This window comes from Poecilia latipinna, unplaced genomic scaffold (assembly GCF_001443285.1).
Source record: "Poecilia latipinna isolate Pla-1442-1.1 unplaced genomic scaffold, P_latipinna-1.0 Scaffold247, whole genome shotgun sequence".
NCBI lineage: Eukaryota > Metazoa > Chordata > Actinopteri > Cyprinodontiformes > Poeciliidae > Poecilia > Poecilia latipinna.
The window spans coordinates 83,177-103,056 of NW_015112863.1; the positions used below are offsets into that span (position 1 = coordinate 83,177).

At 41.3% G+C, this 19,880-nt stretch overlaps 2 protein-coding genes across 4 annotated transcripts in view; both read right to left on the reverse strand.

Moving 5' to 3' along the window:
- Positions 1-16,788, reverse strand: part of wdr90 (WD repeat domain 90) — a 30,479-nt gene extending 13,691 nt beyond the window's left edge. The window contains exons 1-27 of one of the 3 annotated variants that reach the window (XM_015032615.1): positions 16,433-16,788; positions 16,208-16,299; positions 14,818-14,994; positions 14,601-14,739; positions 13,535-13,705; positions 12,736-12,859; positions 11,954-12,015; positions 11,326-11,426; positions 11,098-11,232; positions 10,324-10,380; positions 10,168-10,233; positions 9,984-10,094; positions 9,051-9,196; positions 8,926-8,983; positions 8,221-8,339; positions 7,248-7,409; positions 7,042-7,172; positions 6,244-6,360; positions 5,028-5,263; positions 4,634-4,770; positions 3,671-3,801; positions 3,033-3,163; positions 2,191-2,352; positions 1,609-1,737; positions 749-882; positions 635-675; positions 419-532 (exon numbers count right to left, since the gene is read on the reverse strand). In XM_015032615.1, coding sequence (XP_014888101.1) covers positions 419-532; positions 635-675; positions 749-882; positions 1,609-1,737; positions 2,191-2,352; positions 3,033-3,163; positions 3,671-3,801; positions 4,634-4,770; positions 5,028-5,263; positions 6,244-6,360; positions 7,042-7,172; positions 7,248-7,409; positions 8,221-8,339; positions 8,926-8,983; positions 9,051-9,196; positions 9,984-10,094; positions 10,168-10,233; positions 10,324-10,380; positions 11,098-11,232; positions 11,326-11,426; positions 11,954-12,015; positions 12,736-12,859; positions 13,535-13,705; positions 14,601-14,739; positions 14,818-14,994; positions 16,208-16,299; positions 16,433-16,445 — 3,196 coding nt within the window. In that variant the 5' untranslated portion in view covers positions 16,446-16,788. Of the gene's footprint in view, positions 1-418; positions 533-634; positions 676-748; positions 883-1,608; positions 1,738-2,190; positions 2,353-3,032; positions 3,164-3,670; positions 3,802-4,633; positions 4,771-5,027; positions 5,264-6,243; positions 6,361-7,041; positions 7,173-7,247; positions 7,410-8,220; positions 8,340-8,925; positions 8,984-9,050; positions 9,197-9,983; positions 10,095-10,167; positions 10,234-10,323; positions 10,381-11,097; positions 11,233-11,325; positions 11,427-11,953; positions 12,016-12,735; positions 12,863-13,534; positions 13,706-14,600; positions 14,740-14,817; positions 14,995-16,207; positions 16,300-16,432 lie in introns of all 3 variants that reach the window. The other 2 variants (XM_015032614.1, XM_015032616.1) reach the window with 2 other exon arrangements.
- A 226-nt stretch (positions 16,789-17,014) lies between these two features.
- The window catches only part of LOC106947547 (glucagon receptor-like), a 15,594-nt gene continuing 12,728 nt past the window's right edge, over positions 17,015-19,880 (reverse strand). Inside the window, exons 9-14 of the mRNA XM_015032620.1 lie at positions 19,293-19,353; positions 19,152-19,221; positions 18,268-18,359; positions 18,035-18,173; positions 17,870-17,911; positions 17,015-17,546 (exon numbers count right to left, since the gene is read on the reverse strand). Of these exons, the coding sequence (XP_014888106.1) occupies positions 17,475-17,546; positions 17,870-17,911; positions 18,035-18,173; positions 18,268-18,359; positions 19,152-19,221; positions 19,293-19,353 (476 nt within the window). The 3' untranslated portion in view covers positions 17,015-17,474. The remainder of the gene's footprint in view (positions 17,547-17,869; positions 17,912-18,034; positions 18,174-18,267; positions 18,360-19,151; positions 19,222-19,292; positions 19,354-19,880) is intronic.

Genomic DNA, 19,880 nt, shown 5'->3' on the forward strand with positions numbered 1-19,880 from the left:
GCATAGCGCTTTAGCATTAGCTCCTGCTAAATACCATGTTGGCATAGCGCTTTAGCATTAGCTCCTGCTAAATACCATGTTGGCATAGCGCTTTAGCATTAGCTCCTGCTAAATACCATGTTGGCATAGTGCCTTAGCATTAGCTCCTGCTAAATACCATGTTGGCATAGCGCTCTAGCATTAGCTCCTGCTAAATACCATGTTGGCATAGCGCTTTAGCATTAGCTCCTGCTAAATACCATGTTGGCATAGCCTTTAGCATTAGCGGAACTAATGTTGGGGATTAGTGTTTACTTTAGCGCAGCTAACCGTTCAGTTAGCGGTCCCCACCACTAATATCTGTAAATGAACATGATTTATCGCGTGTTTAAAACATTTTAGTTGGTTTTGACCAAACGGAGGATTAAAAGCAACGTGCCTCCCTGAATCTCTGGGTCCATGGCGCTAACGTCCAGCTGGTGCTGCGAGGAGGGGAGCGGCACCGCCTGCCGAGGCATCCCATTGGACAGCTGTGCTGCGTTCACTTCACCGTCTGGATTTACAGGGAAGAAATTAACCCCATAATGGACCCTTTCCTCAGCGAGAAGCTGCTAATTTAAGCCTGACCTACTGTAGCGCCGAGCTAAAGCCGTACCTGCTGGCAGAGGAATGTTGTAGCTAGCTTTGAACTGGGATCTGTGGGAACAGAAGGAGTTGGTCTTCAGTACTGAAGCTGAATCTGCAGCAGGTGAACGGAGCGACGTCTTACCTGCTGCCCATTACACATTCATCAGGCTCTGCCAGGAAGTCCCAGAGGAATATGGCGTCTCCCACGGAGACGACCCCGAGCTGGTCGGGGGTGAAGCTGACCTGGCGGATCGGCTGGCTGTGGCCGATGTACATCTGGGACCAACAGGCGTGTTCAATAAACATTCAGTCAATACTCATCAACTGCAGATGAAACGACGGTTTGCTCAAAAATTTAATAAACAAACTGATAGCTATTTGTTCTGATTGTTGTTTTAATGTAATTTATTGTTTTTAAAAGCATGAAAAGGTCATAAAATATATAAAACTGGAACGACTAATCTTGATTAAACAATTACTGAAATAACTTTAATCGTTCTCTGGAGTATTCACACTCAGACCAGTAATTAACCTAAAAATGAATAAATAATACATTTTGCATTTAAGATAAATTAAAAAAAAAAAACTTACCAGGTTTTGTAAAATAAAATCTCCTGATTATTTATCAATTATTAATCGGTCAATAAAATAAAAACCAGATGATCCTTACACTGAAACTTTTACATGTTCATGTCAGAAATACGTTTTAGCTGCAGATGAATCTTTGATACAAATGATCAAACATTTAAGAAAGGAAAGCTTTTTCTGCATTTTAGGGAATAAAATGTTTATTTTCTAATATATATTATTTGTTTATTTATATTTTGAAATGTATTTCAAATATTTTGGAAAATAAGATTAAGTGGTTAAATTAAAAATCTGCAGAAAGTATCCATGTTTTATTCGATTAATCGTCAGAATCATTGATTAATCAAATAATAGAGAATAATCAACAACCAAAACCACTGACTGCAGCCCTAAAACCACCGAATCCAAAGCTACCTGTGGGTTAACTTGGTTTGTCCGCTTGTAGTCCCACACTTTCACAGTGTTGTGTCCAGACGTGAGGAGGAAGCGTCCGTCTTCGCTCACAGCCAGAGAGGAACAGGGACGCTTATGGACGCCGGACACCTGCAGAGACCGCAACGTTGCTGAGCAAACTCAAGTATCAGGTGAAACGGGGATCAAACTCTGCAGAAACACAAATATTACCAAGTATTTTGGTCTAGTATCTAGTGCAGATATTTTATGACAATTAAAATAAGACAAAACTAATTTACAGGGAACTTTTATAAGCATAGGAGCTAGCTGCAAGTCAACAATTCCATAATATTGATGAAAAAGTTCTAGTTCCACTTATAACAAGACATTTTTCCATGTTAGAAGTGAAATAATCTGTGAGTGGAACTAAAACTGGGGAATTATTAACTTAAAAAACCTCCTATATCTTGTTGAAAAGTTACTTGCAAGTTTGTTTTGTTTTCAGTAAAACTAGACAGAATATTTGGTAAGACTGTGTTTTTGCAGTGATCCTGCCACAAAATTACCGATGGGTCGATAAACCCGGTAAGCGACGGCGGTTACCTGTCTGAGCAGACGGCCCGTCTTGGTGCTGATCCACAGGATTTTGTTAGCAGACGTAGCGACAAGTAAATGTTCGGCGGAGGGCGGAGAGAAGCGGACCTTCAGCGCTGAATCCAGCTCGGAGCTTTCCACGTCCAAAACGCTGACGTCCACATGCAGCAGCTGCAGAAAGCAACACGCTCAGGGGCGTCAAACTCTTCATTTGGGAAAAATCGGGATTATGGGCGACTTAAAGGGCCAGCAGTGGTGGAGCGGCGGACAAAACCCAAAAACAAACATTAAAACTGCAGGAAACAAACGTTAAAACTGCAGGAAACAAACGTCAAAACTGTAGGAAACAAACGTTAAAACTGCAGTAAACAAACGTTAAAACTGTAGGAAACAAACGTTAAAACTGCAGGAAACAAACGTCAAAACTGCAGGAAACAAACGTTAAAACTGCAGGAAACAAACGTCAAAACTGTAGGTTTTTTTAAACCAGATTTGAAATTTTTTATTAGAATTCTGATTTTTTTTCCTAATAATTTTGACTTTTCTCAGAGTTCTGTCTTTTTTAAAGTCAGTGTGGAGAACAACAAAGTCTGGAAAAGATGATCTCTTTATTTTGCATCCGACATCTTTGTAAGTAGATTTTGATATAAAATTCACAGTTTTGTTCTAATTTAATTAATTCAATCTTGAACTGTAGTAGGTGGGCCACGAGCCACAAATGGCCCCCTGACCGCACTTTGAACACCTTAGCTCTAGAAGGACGCTGGGATACGGTTTAAATAAGATAATTACCAATTTTATTTTAACTCTGTGTTAGTTTAGCAGTGGACGGGGGTTAAAGGTCAGAGTACCTCGTCCAGAGAGCGAGCGTCAGCGACGGTGATGACGTGCGGCGTCGGACCGACGAACGCCAGCCGGCTGCTGTCGCCGCTGACCGCCAGAGCGTCCGGAGCGCGCTCAGTGCCTCGGGCCACAACGCTGCCTGCAAACATGGATCAGGTTCAGCAGAGAAACATGAAAACGGATCCTGACTTTTACAGACGTAACGAGTTTAAAGCCACAGTTTGAATTAAGACATGCAGAGAAAGTAGAAATTAAATGTAAAGGAGAGAAAATTACTGTCTGAAAAGACAAACAAGCATCCAAACACTTAAAGCTTCTTCATTTCATCCTTGACAGATCTGCTTCTGACAACTCAATATATTATCAAACATAAGTTAAAAGAAACTTAACTTCCTGATTTAAAAAACAAAAAACTTTTGTCTGGAAATCTCTTCTGACTGACAGAACAGCTGATATAAACAAAAGACTCCTTCATGTCTATATCAGCTGTTCTGTCAGTCGTATTTTCACCGTCTCAAATAAAGTTACTGAAATAAAATCATTCGTCATCATCTGATATTTAAAAGCATTCCTGAATCTCAGCTTGTGATTTGAGTCACTATGCAGCTGCAGGAAGTGATGTAATGAAGCGTCAGCATCTGCATACATGCCACTCTGACCACGCTGTGCTCCTCCTCCGAGACGTCATGAAGCACCAGAGAGCCGTCAGAGTCGGCGCTGAACATCAGGTCTCCGTCTGAGGAGAAGGCCAGACCGATGACCTCCCCTCGGTGCTGCCTGGGAGGAAACAGAACCGGGACAGAACCGTAACGGAACCGTGAAGGAACCATGAAGGAACCGTGACGGAACCGTGAAGGAACCATGAAGGAACCGTGAAGGAACCGGGATGGAACCGTGACGGAACCGGGATGGAACCGTGACAGAACCATAAAGGAACCGTGAAGGAACCGTGACGGAACCGGGATGGAACCGTGACAGAACCATAAAGGAACCGTGAAGGAACCGTGACGGAACCGGGACGGAACCAGGATGGAACCGTAACGGAACCGTGACGGAACCAGGATGGAACCGTAACGGAACCGTGACGGAACCGGGATGGAACCGTAACGGAACCGTGACGGAACCAGGATGGAACCGTAACGGAACCGGGACGGCACCGTGACAGAACCGTGACGGAACCGGAATGGAACCGGTACAGAACTGTAACACAACCATGATGGAACCGGTACAGAACTGTAACGGAACCATGATGGAACCGTAACAGAACCATGATGGAACCGTAACGGAACCGTGATGGAACCGGGACAGAACCGGGACGGAACTGGGACAGAACCGTAACAGAACCATAACGGAACCGTAACAGAACCGTGAAGGAACCATGACGGAACCGTGAAGGAACCATGACGGAACCGTGAAGGAACCATGACGGAACCGTAATGGAACCGTAACAGAACCGTGATGGAACCGTAACGGAACCGTAATGGAACCGTAACAGAACCGTGATGGAACCGGTACAGAACCATAACGGAACCATGATGGAACCGTAACAGAACCAGGACGCCGTCCGTCTGAGCCAGCTGCCGGCAGCAGACGTGGGAAAGCTGCCTACTTGTGCTCGGCCAGCAGCCTGGCGCTGGAAATGTCAAACACTCTGACGGTTCCGGAGCAGAAGCCGCAGGCGAAGGTCGGCTCGTGTGGATGAAACGCCACGGAGCACGGTTTGTCCATCGACGCGAAATCATACAACTACAGGGAGAAAAACACACAGAGCCCAGCTGATGAGAGGCTAGGACAGAACCATGGCCTAGTCAAAACACATCACTACATTTTTTTACACAAAGTCATATTTCATTAGTTTTAGTTAATTATGATGACTTTGGTCTGTGGTAGTCACAGTTTTCACAGTGTCCAGACGTGTGGAGATCGGTGTGTTTACCGGAGTTTCCTGATATTTTCATGACTGTAAGTTGAAAACCAAAACTTTAGATCCGGCGCCGGCTGACCTGCTGTAAGGAATCCATGTGCCAGACGCGCAGCGTCCCGTCAGCCGAGGCGGTGGTCAGGTGGCGCCGGATGCCGTCCACGCTGAAGCCCAGCACGTCGTCGGTGTGCGACCTCATCAGGGTGCTGTAGCCGCGGCTGCTCACGTCGAGGTAGCCCAGGTTTCCGGTGAAGGTGGCGGCCAGAACCTGCAGGCTGTCGGACGACACCGACACCACGGCCACCGGGCCTTCGTGCTCTGGAAGACAACAAACCGGCGAGGTTTTACCGAAACGCTTCACGTTCAGAAAACCCAACAGAGGAACTTTTATCATCAGTTTTAGTTCATCCAAGTTTACAGGGAGATTCTTCTGTCATTTTCATTAAAAATCAGCAATAATCTAAAATCCTGGACATCCGTCGTCATGACGATTTAAACTGTCAGATCCAGCTGCTTTTAATGATTTCCTAATAAATTTCATTTTAAATCTAAAGCTTGAGGTTGATTCTATGAAATGCAGCTCAGTTTTCATAGAGTTTCTTTTCACTGAGTTTTTCTGTGCTGCAGTCAGGAATCTCTTGAAAAACAAGTTTTTAACCTCAAAGGGTTTTTTGTCCTGATAAAATAAAGGCTGGAAAATAAACAAATGAGAGATTTATGCATATGTATTTCATGGACTATTTGTTTATTTAATTTTGCCACCTTTTGCCCTCCATACTTGATGATTTCTTTCACAGATATATTGAATCAAACATTGATTTTGAATCAAATCCTGAGATAGTAAAATATCCCGACCTATAATAAGAGTCACCTGAACTATGGATGGACCGATATGAAAATTTGGGCCAATATCAATATTGTACGATAACCAATATTTACCGATATTTATTTCTCTATTGTTTTGACACCTTTGGAAAAACGACCAGAAACTGGCAGCAACAAGATGGCCCAGTTTTATTCATCGGACCAATATGTTAAAAATGACTAATATCAGCTGATACCGATATGTTAAAAATGACTAATATCAGCCGATACCGATGTTGGTGCCGATTTATTGTGCATCCCAAACCAGAACCGTCTTTATGTCTGAAACTGGGTCGACCTTTCAACTGAACTTATCATGAAGATGTAATGTCAATCGTTTGTCCTCAGGGTGAAAAGACTGCCTGCAGAGTTGGACCCGTGGGGATCGGTTCGCTCATGCGGGCAGAACCTTTCCTGCCCCCCGCTGTGCCTACCCGCCTCCAAAATGACTGCAGAGAAATCGAGGGTCCAGAGCCGCAGGAAGCCGTCCTCGGTGCCGGTGGCGCAGAACGACGAAGACACGCTGATGCTGTTGATGGGAATCCCTGGACCTGAGATACAAACAACACATACGGAGCTACTTTAGTGTCTTTATAAAAAAAGGCTTTCCAGTAAAATGTGCCTACAAATGTTGCAAGTTTTTTCTTTTTTTCTAATTGTTTTATTATAATTGGACAATAAATAAATAAATTTATATATTTAATATATTTAAAAATATATATCAAAAACAAGAAATTTTGTAGATTTTGCCTGGTATTTTTTTTTTTTTTACTAAAACTTCTGTAAATTTGCTTTAATTTACTTCATTGTACATGGTTTTTTTGCACATGTAATGTGGATCTCTGGTTTAAAAAAGTTTGTAGTTTTACTTGTATTTCTAAAAGGTTTATCTGATGTAAAATGCAACAAATATCCAGCAAATATTCCAAATTATTTTAAGTTTAATCCATATTTTCTCTGAAACTACAGCAGCTGTTGTGATACTTAGACGTTATTGTCATTCAATTGTACATTTAAAATGCACATAGAGGAAAATTTTGCTGCAAGGACACAATAATAATAACATAAGTAAGTAAAAGTATCAAAACAAATATATACGATAATATTAATGGGATATTTACACCTCTGGTGGAGTTTGTATTTACTGAAACAGAGTTTGTAATCTCTGAGAAAAGCTAAATTAGATGTATATATTTGTTTAAACACAGGAGGGCCTGCGGGGTTTAACCCACCGGTGTTGAACGTCCATTTCTCCCTGCGTTCTGCATGCCGCTGCTGTGCAGGCATCAACCGCCTCACGTTTTTAACCGTCACTCTGCTGTAGTCGATCTCCAAAACATGGCCGCTCTGCGTGCTGGCGAATCTGAGCGAGGAACAACAAAACGCCGTCAGTGGGAAAAACCGAGAGACCCGAAAGAAAAACAGCAAAGTCACTCACAGCGTTCGGTCGTCGAGCTGCTGGTCAGCGGCGCCGCCCTCCTGGAACGCCACGTCAGTGAAGTCCAGGGAGTGAAACTCTCCCAGGTAGACCGGGCAGGACCGCAGCGAGCCGTTCCGGACCCGCCACAGACGGACGTTCTCTCGGCCGCACGACACCATCCTGACGACGCAGCAGCTCAGGTCGGCACATCAACTCAACACAGCGACTCAAACGTGCAACTCAGTGCTGAGGTAACAAACGTTCCCTAAGTTACTGCGATAAACGACCAGACTGCAGATTTTAGACCATTTTCTAGTCAAACGATGCAGGAACACATTCTCAACCATCATTAAACTTTAACATTTGACCTGGAAGACATTTAAAATATCCAAAAATAAACAAACCAACATATAAAAGGTATTATAAAGACTCTGCAAACACAAGAAACAGAAAAATAAGAAATAATGCAAAAGGAAATTATTGAGTTTGTTTTAATTTATCATGTGATTAATAGCTTAATTGATTTACTGCAGCAGGTTTCACTCCATCCCAGTTACTAACTAAAAGCGTTTATTCTTTATATCAAGGTTTTATTTTACTGGGTTTTATTCACTTTATGTCATTCTGTAGCATAAATGGAAAGAACAAAAAAATTAAACATTATTTATAGGCACGTTGCAAAGTGACGCTAAAGATCCCGATCGCTAGTGAAGACTAGCATTGGTTTTATCTGTTATCAACATAACGAGCTAAATCTTAAATGTACGCCTGATGTATAAAAGAAAAATGGACCCAGTGCTTTGCTACTAATTGTCACCACGACAACAGCTAGATAACGAGGTCAGGAAAACGTTTTAATTAAGGAAAACATAGTGAATGAAGAAGGAAAGTAAGTCAGCTATGCTAGCTTGACTATGACGATTGTAACATGTAGATGTGCTGCAGAATTTGTTGTGTTTCGGTGCAGCAGCAGCAGGAACAAGCCGTTTACCTCGTCTCATCGAAGGAAGTGACCTTCATGGTGACGATGTCCACATCTGTGTGCGCTTTGGCCAAGATGGTTCCCTCCCCGCCTTTAGCAGCGTTTAGCGTGTTCCACACCACCACCATCTAAAAAACACAATTATACCAAAACAAAACGCAAACCAGTCGACGTCATCGACGGCTAGCACTTAGCGTTCATCAGACATAAAAAACCAAAGTTTTACCTCAGTAGAAGTAAAAAGTATCCATCCAAGAAATCACTCAAGTAAGAGTGGAAAGTAAAGTGGAAATGTTGGTATTTTAAGATCCAAAATGACAATAATTCATTTAAGCAACAAAAAATAACTAAATTCTCGGACGATATTTTCAAATCGGTTTCTTTCGATAAAAAACTGATGAAACTTTAACAGAAACTGCAGGTGAGTCTGTCTGGTTTTTGGTTAAAACATGTTTGTTTTTCATTCAGTGGGAAGAAAATCCAGAAATTTAACTCAAGAGAAGAGATTCTTCATAATGACATGACTCAAGTAAAAGTAGCTAATTTCTACTCAGCTCTCACTGAGAAGCTCTTTGATGGCTGGACAGGAACCAGTATTATTTTATTTAGTCTATTATTTTCAAGCCTTTTTGCAGCAGCCATGTTGCTGTTAATATCGTCAGTTTATTTTTCCTTGCAGCTTTTTCTAAATGCAGAAATAAACCAGCTGCTCACCGTTTTGTTGTGTCTGTCCTTCCCCACGCCACAGAGGATGCCGCCCCCAGAGGAGAAACTTGGGGCAGAGCGAGGTCAATGAGAGGAAGACAAAGGAAGCCGAAGCCGTTCGGGTCTGAACTCACCTGAGACAGGACAGAGAATGAGAGTGAGCCCTGAACATGGACAGGCAGCTTCCTCCGCTGTAGTCCCACAGCCGCACCACGCTGTTGCTGCCGCTCTGGGCCGACGCCAGCAGGGTCGTACTGCCGTTAAAGGTCAGCGCAGAAATCTGCAGACAGGAGAGACAGGAAGTCAGCCCGTCCGCACCGTTGGGTATCCATCCATACAGATTTAACAACATTCCCCCCAAATCGCCAAAAAAGAGATTCATTACAAAGTTACCTTTCTTTATTTCCAAAATAAATTATAAATTCCCTTGGAAAAGCTATCTGCGTTTTTACAAAAAGACAGATTAGCAACAACTACCAAATAAAAGAGACAAATCTGGCAACTTTTATTCTATTATACTTTTCGCAAAAAAGGAATAAATTTAGCAACTTTTTCTTAAAAAAAAAAAGAAAGCGATCATTCTAGTGAATTATTTTCTATAAAAGCAACCAACAACTAAATTTAGCAACTTTTCCAGAAAAAAAAAGACTTTTGACAAATTTTGAGACTTTATTCAAAAAGGCAACCAGCATCAAATCAAATTTAGCAACGTTTCTCCAAAAGTGACTAGCTGGAAATCTTGTGACTTTTCTCCAAAACTCGAGTAGCGAGCAACAAATTTAAAAACGTTTTTGCAAAAGCAAAATTGATAGGAGACAAATCTATAAATGTTGTTAAATACTAACGCAGGGCCGAGCGACGTAGCATTAGCTGAGCTTTACCATTGGAACCAATAGGAAAAGTCACCTGCAGTGCCACCGTCCAACCAGAAGAGGGCAGCACTGGGGCAGTTTTAGGACAAATATTGCAGATTGAAACCAATTTACCCAGAACACAGGAGCCTTCAGGACCAGTCCAGCCCATCTGGGAACAGAAAGCTGATTTGGGGTTTAGCTAAAATGAAGCACCTTATCTGTGTGGCCGATGAAGAATCTTTGCTCGCTGGACAGGATCTTCATAGAAACGATGATCGCGTGGCACGGATAAACCACTTCCTCCCCTGATTTGGTCCACAGGGCCTGCAGGACGGAAAGGTTCTGCTACTAAACCTCTAAATTAAGTCAGATTTCATCTGAAGAGCGATTATCGTACATATCTGGTGGTGGCTCCTCCGAAGCCGATGATCCGGCTGAGCTGCAGGATCGGGTCGGGCAGGAGCTTCCAACGCGGAGCGCAGCAGGAAAAGATGCATTACATTAAATATTTAATCATTCAGTCACTAAGGAAGTGTTTCTGCACCCAACATACCTGCTGCTTGCTCTCTTTGAACGAGGCCACAGGAAGCGACACTGAGGAGCCAAACACCTGGAGAGCAAGTCCAGATGTTTAATCACAACAGACAGCAGCCAAACAATGAGACTGGGAGTATTTGTTCCCTCATGTTGTCTATTTACATCACATCACTGCAGATTTCCTTGATGTTTTAGATTTGATTTAGTCCAGAAATGTCAAACTCATTTTTATTTTGGGAAATATTGAGATTATGAACGTGATGATAAAACCCAAAAGCAAACCTGTAAATCGGAGCGAACAGGCGCCTCTGCACTCAACGGCAGAGTTAAATCACATCATTACACATTGATGCAATTTGGCAGAATACCTATGGAAGAATATTACTGCCACTGAAAAAGAGATTCTCACTTTAATCCTCTGAAGTCACAATTCTGAAAAATATAAAAATTGTCTCAGAATTCTGAAAGTTTTATCTCAAATTCTGAATTTTTTTCAGAATCGACCTTTTTTCCCCCAGAATTCTTATTTTTACCAAAATCTTTTTTTCTCCATTACTGCAACTATTGATTTTAGGATTAGGGTTAGGAAAAAAGTCAAAATTCTAAGAAAAATTCAGATATTTATTCCTGTGCTCTTAATCCTGTCCCCAAAAAAACTGTTTTTAAGCATAGAACAGTTATTTCCAGGTTCTATTCTCCTGTCCCCCTGGGCCACATAAAGCTTTACGGCGGGCCGGCTTTGGCCCGCGCGCCTTGTGTTTGGCAGCTGCGGTCCAGCTGCTGGCAGCACCTCGTCTCCGCTGCTGTCTCCGTGCGTGCTGAGAGCGTCTTGCGGATGCGCGTACACATGAACTCCTGCCTCCGTCGCGTCAGACGGACTCAACTCGGGAACGCTGGACGCCACAGACGTTCGGTTCCTCGGGAGCTGAGAAGACGAAACGAAGAATGCAACAAGTTTTAGATTCTTTTCTTGTCTGAAACATAAAAACTAAATGTAAGGATCTGAATCTGTTTTTACGAGTCTGGAGGCGGCGATCAGCTGACAGGGAGAACCTCGGTGTTGAACCGGGCCGCTGATTCTGGCGGAGCGAGGCTCGTCAGTCTCGTCTGAAGGTCTTCCTGGAGAGAAATGAACTGGAAATCAGTGACTGAAAAATAATTACTTTACGAGTTTTTACAGTTGTTACAATAAAAGTATAAATATCATCGTTCCTGTGGACTGAACACTGGATGCATTTATCCGTCTGCACAAGAACCCGTTTGAGGAGAAATGAAAACCCGGGTCCAGCTGAAATGAGGCTTTTTGTTCAGGAAAACAAACCTCAGCGCCAACAATGAACTCATTATTCCAATTTGTGCTTTGAGTAATTTTGTCAGCGTAAACAGCATCACCTCGCAACATTTAGTTATTACCAGACAAACGGAAAACGGCACAGAAACGTTTCTGTCAGAACATTTTCTGATCCAATTGGAGCTGCAGACTCGGATGGCCGGGTCCAGAAAAAACAAGCAACTCCTCTGGAGAGAAACTGGTTCCAGGAAAACTACGGCTGCCACCGTTTCTGATCGCACCACACGTCGGTCTGTTAGAGACAGAAAAGCTTTTCTGAGTCTGAGGCTCGTTTTGTGAGATAACGTTAACTTACCAGCCTCTGGATCCGGTTTCTGAATGGAGTCAAAGGGAAGTTTAGTCCCATCAGAGGGAAACCTGTAGAGCAAAACAACGTAAACATTTTAATTCCTTCTGCAGTCTAAATATGAGCAGCTCAGCTACTGGTGTCATATAAACCTTTTTAAAGGCGACCCGTTATGCTACCTTTAGCGGGTTAGGATCGGTCTGTGGCCTATACAAAACATGTTCATTACATTAATAATTATTAGATAATCACATTTCAGCTCAGAATGAGCTGCTTTAAGGCGTCCTGTCACTTTAAATCCAAATAAGCTGCTGCTCACCACACCCCCAACTCAACGTTTATGTGAAAACGTAAACAGATGTCTTTGAAAAGCAGAAGTGGCGTCTCCTGCACATCCAACCAGAACGCAGCAGGTGGTTTCTGGATGATAAGTCAACAACAAAACACTCGTCTTTCCCAGCAGCCATTGTACAGCAGGAAAAGCCAGCTGACCAAACATGCTGGAGCTCAGATTGGCTAGGCTTCTCTGGGGTTGCTAGGTAACTGCATTGCCCCTTGAGAGGTTTTTGAAGTGGCTCATTTTCCAGATTTTCCAAGCAGAGAGACCAAAGTGGAAGAACAAAAATGAATTTTTCCCAACACGATGACGGTGACTGAATTTCTAAAACGTTTTCTAATCCAGCCACAAACCGACACACTGGACAGGTGGCAGCAGGAAGCTGGAGTCGAACCCGCAGCTTTCCGCCGAGCCACAGCCGTGGTTTTGGTGAAAGCACTTCAGAGTTTCGTACTTGACGTGATCGTAAAAGTCATTCCAGGAGCCTCCTTTCGGCACCGGGAAGGACATCTCTCTGGGAATCGGACCCGTTCCCCGGCAGGCGGACAGACCTCGGAGCTTCGCCTCACTGAAGGTCACTGCTGTGGAGGAAAAAGAAGAAAGTTCTGGTTGGTGAACTGATTGCAGTTTTCAGGCTGATCACCGATTTTTACAAAGCCTGAACTTCTGATTCTGATATATTAGTTTTTTAAATGCCTATCTGGTGCTTTAAGATAACATTTTGAAGCATCACATTAGAAACTGTTGATGGAAACGTTAATATTACAAATAATTTTCTAAATTTTGCAAAAAGCTAATGTGCTCTGTGCCTTACCAAAGGCACCAAATCCAGAAAATTTCCAAGTTCAGACTTCGAGCTGGGAGGGGAGGATTCTTCATTTTTCTGAGATGTGCTCCATGCTAGTTAGCAAACGCTACTTCCTGTTTCCTACAGTCGAGCGTCGCGTTAGCAGAAGCTGGCTGTGAAATTTTAAAAGTTTGCATGACATTTGATGGAAACAAAGCTAGTAAACATGTTTCCATCAACGGTTTTATGCCTATTTTGATGCATCGCATTAGAAAGGATTATTGGAGGTGGCAAAATTTAAAATATCTAATTTTCACACATTCGCTGAATAAGTTGTAACCTTTCCCAAGCACTGGTGGCTCTGTGCCTTACCAGAGGCGTGAAACTAGGAACATTTCAAACATCCTGATTGGAGGGAAGGACTTGCTCTAACCCTAACCCGTTCCCTCGGCGGTTTGTTTCTCACCTGGGTCCAGCAGCAGGTCGCTGGTGAACATGTTTTTCACGGCCATGTTGGCGCAGAGCTTGACGCTCTTCAGGTGAGCGTGGTGCCGGTTGAGGTAGAAGGTGAGCGTGAAGCACAGGTCGATCATCAGGCAGGTCCAACGCACCGAGTCCGGAGCCGGACCCACCAGACCTGCAGCACACGACAGACACTGCAGAAACAAACCGGACCTGCAACTGGAACCCACTGAGCTCAATGCTTTCTGCTTCATGAAATATTCACATTTCATCGATGTCAACAACAAAATATATGTTCTACTGAGATTGTTTGTGATAGAAACACACTAAACAGTGCATGCTGCATCGTGAAGGGGAAGTAAAACTGTGTCATTTTCAAAGATTATTTACAAATAAAACTCTAAAAGTGTGTCAGACATCTGTACTCTCTCTCCGTTACGCCAACAACCCAGAATTAAATCCACTGTAGTTTATTTTCTGACGTGAGGTGAAAAACTAACACTTCACATCAGGGCTGAAACAGCAATAGTCAACTAATTTAATAATCAAATAATCATTAACTGGAGAATACAGACTCAAAAAAACACAATCCAGCAGACAAAACGTGCTGGAGTTCTGGGTTGCTAGGCAACAGGCTGGGCTTAGCTGGGTTGCTTGGTAACAGCCTGGGCTTAGCTGGGTTGCTAGGTAACAGGCTGGGCTTAGCTGGTTTGCTTGGTAACAGGCTGGGCTTAGCTGGGTTGCTAGGTAACAGGCTGGGCTTAGCTGGGTTGCTAGGTAACAGGGTTGCTTGGTAACAGGCTGGGCTTAGCTGGGTTGCTTGGTAACAGCCTGGGCTTAGCTGGGTTGCTAGGTAACAGGCTGGGCTTAGCTGGGTTGCTAGGTAACAGGACAATGTGCCCGTGGAATGTGACGTAATTTAACGGCTCATTTTCCAGACACCAAAAAACAAGAACCTATAGCAAAAAAGCGGCTGGGTGTCTTTTTGTCTTTTTTAAGAGCTTGGAAAACGAAAGGTTTCCTGTAAGCGATCTTTAACAAAACCTTTAAGGTGTGAACATGAAGTTTACCTTGCCTCGCTGATCTCGAGGTTTTTTCGTAAACCGAATCCTTCGCAGCTCCACAAAGGAAGGGAAACTGGAGCCAAGTAGCTGTGGACTTGAACTCCTTGAACATGTTGGAAAAGGAGATCCGGACCACCTGGCCCTCCTGCAGCACACAGCGACCAGAACACGAGTTAGATCCACATCCAAACCCGGACTGAACCGCCACGGTTGGCTGCGGTACCTCCACGGCGACGTCCAGGTGGACCATGAAGTATTTTCCAGGCGTGGGTCTGAACAGAAGGTAGAAGTATCGACCGGTCAGGCCCAGAGACTGGTGGCTGCTTTTGGGAACCAGGATGTAGCTGTTAGTGGGAACTGGACCTTTGATAGAAAACACCGGACACCTCAGAGTCCGGTCCTGCAAAACAGTCAAACAAACACAAACCTGAGTTTCATCTGAGGGATTATCATAACGCAGCTTTTTAATTTTTACAGTAAAGTCGACTAAAAGCTAAAGACTAGAGCTAAAGCTAAAGCTAACAATGCTCTTGCATGAGATTTAGAGACCAAACAAGCTGAATCTAGTGTGGGAGTCCATTTTCAGCTCTTTTGATTTTTTAGACTTTTTTAACCTTTACACACACAAGTAAAAAACAAAACAAAACCAGACAAAGCAACACATACATATTTAAATTCCTGTCAATGGCAAGAACACAAAGTTTAGGTAGAAACTCAAACTTTTACTTTCACATCAATCAAACTTTATTGTACAGGTTTAACAAGTGATTTTTATACATTTTTTATTGAGAGAGTGAAAAACACACTGAAGCTTTGATTCAAATAGAGCTGCAGCTAATTATTTCAGCTAGCACATATTCTGAAGATTAATCAGGAACAAAAGGCATATTCCGCAGATTTATCATTTAACTGAAAGTATTTTTTCTTACAATATTAGAAATTAATTAAACTATATAAGTAAACAATTACATTTCTTTTTAAATAAGAAAATAAACATATTTTTTTAATTGCAAATCAGTAGTCCTTTTATGAACGCTTGATTATTTTCATCAAAAGATGAATCTACAGCTAAAAAAAATCCCTTCCTGCTGGACTGAAGATCATTTTAGTGCAGGAATGATCTGAACATTAAATATTGATTAACTGATTAATAACTAGTACAGTGGGGTTTTTTAACTGAATTTTAACCATTATATTTGACAAAGTTTGTAGAAGAAAACTCTTATTTTCGTTGCTGAGAATATACAAAAATTTTACAGACTTTAAAAAATTGGAAAATAATAAGCCTAAAAACGTTAAATGACTGTAAACATTAAGGAAAAAATATTTTGTTTTATTTATTCTTGTTCGGGTAAAATAAAAATAATTTGCAATGATATTTTTGAGTTTTGTAATTGGGTGGTGGGAAAGAAAATTTTGGTTTCTGAATAATTTCAACTTTGGGATTTTTGCCCTCTGTGCAAAAAACTCTGGACACAATTGTTGCTTTAAAAAAAAGATTATATTAAATAATTTCATGCTGGATAGAAAAACACGGTTAGAAAAATTTATAAAAAATGACCTATAAATGAATGCAAACTGTACAGATTTTGATTTTATTTAGATTTATTTACCATAGCAGACGACACATCTCCAGCTTTGGCCGACCTTCTCCATTTCTCAACTTTAACATGTTTGAAAATGTTCACGTAAGGATGCTGCCAACCTGCACGAATCACAGCCAGAACATCAGACAGGGCAGACTTTACTTTACGAGCTTAAACAACAGCTAAATTAGCGACATTAAACAAGCCCAGCAGACGTGTTTTTACCTGGGGAATGACGTGTTTTAGCCTTACCTGTTGAGGCCATTGAAAGATGCTGCAAATCAACAGTCAACCTGTTGACTTTTAGCTAGCAAACAAACAGCCGGTCAATAGAAGAAGCGGGGGAAAAGCTCATTCTCCTGTTAGCCCACCAAATGATAATGTTTCTGATTCATGTTTTTATAAAAATGAACATATTTCCTTCTTTTCTGACGCGGTGGGAGCGCTTCGGGTAACTTTTCTTTACTGGTTTCAGCGTTTATTTCTCTCTTCCCGCTTCAGCCTGCGCCGTCTCCAACGACAACAATGTTAGCTTGACCTCATGACGCAGCGCCGAAGGGAACTCTGGGTAGTGAAGTTTATAAAGACCAAACACCAATCACGTTTCAAGACACAAAAATGAAATTAAAGTAAGAGGAGCAGCACCGCTTCAACTTATTTTTCTTAAGTAAAAGTGAAAAGTATTCATCCAAGTAATTACTGAAGTAAAAGTAAAAAAGTATTTGGTAAAATCTGTACTCTGAATAACTGATCAGAACCTCTGATCAGTTAAAGCAGAAAAAATGCATAAAGTTAAATGACATTTCTGGTATTTTAAAGGCTAACATTAATACATTAACAAAAATAAATAAAGACTTAAATAAGAATTTTAAATATAAGATATCAAATATGAAATGCTTGCAGGTATGTATATTTATGTTAGAATATAGTAAATGAAAACATATGCCGAAAAATAATGTTTTCAGTCTGAGTCTGTGTTAACAGCATGTGGCAGCAACTCTACAGGGTCTTTCAGGTGAACGAGGAAAGACACCTGCATTTCTGCAGATGATTCTTCCTTCTCCTTCTCAACCCTGAGCTGCATGGTCTTTTCTTTGGTTGCTGCTGGAGGTGATTGCTTCAACAAATCATCAGCTTGTGGAGGAGTTGTCCAAACGTTGCATCCAACAGTCTGTGAGTTCCCAGGGTTTGAGGATCTGTCTGTCTTTGCTCTGGTTGCTGACATGGGGGATCTGTTGTGATCCGGAACGGTGGCGATGGAGAAAGTCTCACCTCGAGATTCAAGCACCGCTAGTCACTGTGCATGGCGTAAGATCTCCGTCTCTGTCCTCCAGCTGCGGAGCTTCCTCCTCAGCTCTGTCTGCACCTGCAGCCGGAGAAAAAGGAAACTAACAAAAGGCTGACAGGCAATTCAATTTTCCAAATGTTTCATCATTTTAAAGAGTATGCCTTTTAAAAAATAACAAAAGCTATTAGTTATGGCAAAATAAAGCGCAAAGCGAAAGATTAGATCAGATTAATGTAATGGTAAAAATACTTTTTCAGTTATTTAGTATTACTATTATTATTACTATTAATTATTTCAAAAACACTAGCAAAAATGCTGAAGTGCTAGTCATGCTGCATAAAAAACAGCATATTTTACAATTATAAAGCAGAAATCTGATATGAACAGTAAAAGTCTCAGACCTCCTTATTAGCATAGCAGTAGAGAACCGCCACCAGTAACCCCTGCAAAGAAACAAAATCTTTAAAAATCTTGCTTTTTTCCATTGAGAAAAAAAAATTAAGAAAAAAAAAAAACATTAAATTTGGTTTGTTGCATCTCCACCTTTCCTGCTGAGCTGCACTTACCTGAAATGAACTGATGAACAGAGTGAAAAATACTTTAATGTAGCGCAGCAGCCCTGTCGTCTGCTCATCTGTGGCGAAAATAAAAATCACCTCATGGACCCCGAACAGAGGGATGAGGGTGAGGGTAGCTTTGGCCAGTCTGGAGGAACAAACCAACACAAACTTCAACTTCCTTTGTTCTGAAATTCATCCAATCGTTTTGCAGGAGATAAAGTATGACTGCGTCTACTTGCCGTAGTTTGTAATCTGGATATCGACTGTGGATGTTGGCCCGTAGTTTGGAAAATATCACCCCCAGGATCTTCATGAAAATCAGAAAGTTGATCTGTTGGTTGGAAAATAACGACATGATCTGCATTCAGCAGCACATTCATTATGGTAGATTTTACAGCTGTAAACCTTTTACACTTTGGAACATTAAAACCACAAACTGTGTGTTTTGTTGGGATTTTAAGAGACAATTCAAAACTCAAAAACTTTTTCTATTATTTTTCCGGCTTTGTTCTGCTACTATTATGACTTTATTGTAATAATGTTATGAGTTTATTCTGGTAGTTTATTAAAAAGCCTTACTCCGTTGCAATTTTGTAATTCACTGTCTGTTTCAATTAACCATAAAATTGTGCAAATTGAAATTGCGAAAATAACTTTGCTTAAAGGAAACATGCCAATTTTGGTCAAATTAAATAAATAAATAAGTAAATTAAATTAATTAATAAATAAATAAATGTTTTTGGTCGAGGCGGGGTTTTTCTTGGCCGTACACTGAAACAATTTTTCGCGTCACGAGTCACATGATCAACAGCCGGACGTTACTAAAACAACGTCATATTTATTATTATTAAAGATCCTTTATGTAATGTTATTTATTTGAAATAAAGTAAAAAAATCCGTCGGTGCCATGATTTTTAATCACATTTGTTTAAATGACAAGCTTATTGCTGTGTGATTTTAATTTAATTTCTTATTTAATGAAAACACTACAATTGAGAAATTGTGTTTTTTTTTACTAGTCGAATATTGACAAAGGTTGGTAATGGAAACGCAGCTAATGAAAGAATGAATAAAGTCGGATATCAGTTCATATAATAATAAATAAAAACAACCACATCGTTACTAGAGAGGCTGAGAGGACGGGGAAGCGAATGATCCACCAGTAGTTCATGTTCTCATTCACGGCCCAACATCTGGAAAGGAAACAATCATTAGCTTTCCTCCTTATCTGAGGCTCAGAGCTGAGGAAGACTCCGTCACTCACTCTTTGTTTTCCTTCAGGACCTTCATCACCGCCCAGGGAACCACAAACAGCAGAGGGGTGCCTGAACACGACATCAAAGACCACCAAAAAATGAGCAAAGTAAGGAAGTAAACAGCAAAGACGGTGAATAAATGTTTCCATGGTTTCCTTGCTCCGACTCCTCTGAGGTAAGCGTGTCGCTCTGCGGCGCTCATTTGCATTTAGAGTGTTGGATCTCATTGTAAATGTACTTTAGATGAGAGGTGGGCATGAGAAGAAGATTGCAACAGATGGTGAAGTGGAACGTTTTCGCTCCATGAAGTCAAGTTTATTTAGAATATTTCAGTCCAATGTGCTTTATAGCATAAAAACATAAATCACCAATTATGAAGCAAGCAATAAAGACTAAACATTGTCAAATTCTATCATCTAATATTTTGACCAATTTTCCAATTATGATTAATCAAATCCTAAACTGGTGGGTTTTAGCCTTGATTTAAAGGAACAGTGTAAGGACTGTAGAACTGGAGTGGAGTTCTTCTTCTTCATCATTTTAGTAATTATTTTATTCAGACCTGCAAAGACACTGTTGCAGTAATCAATGCTACT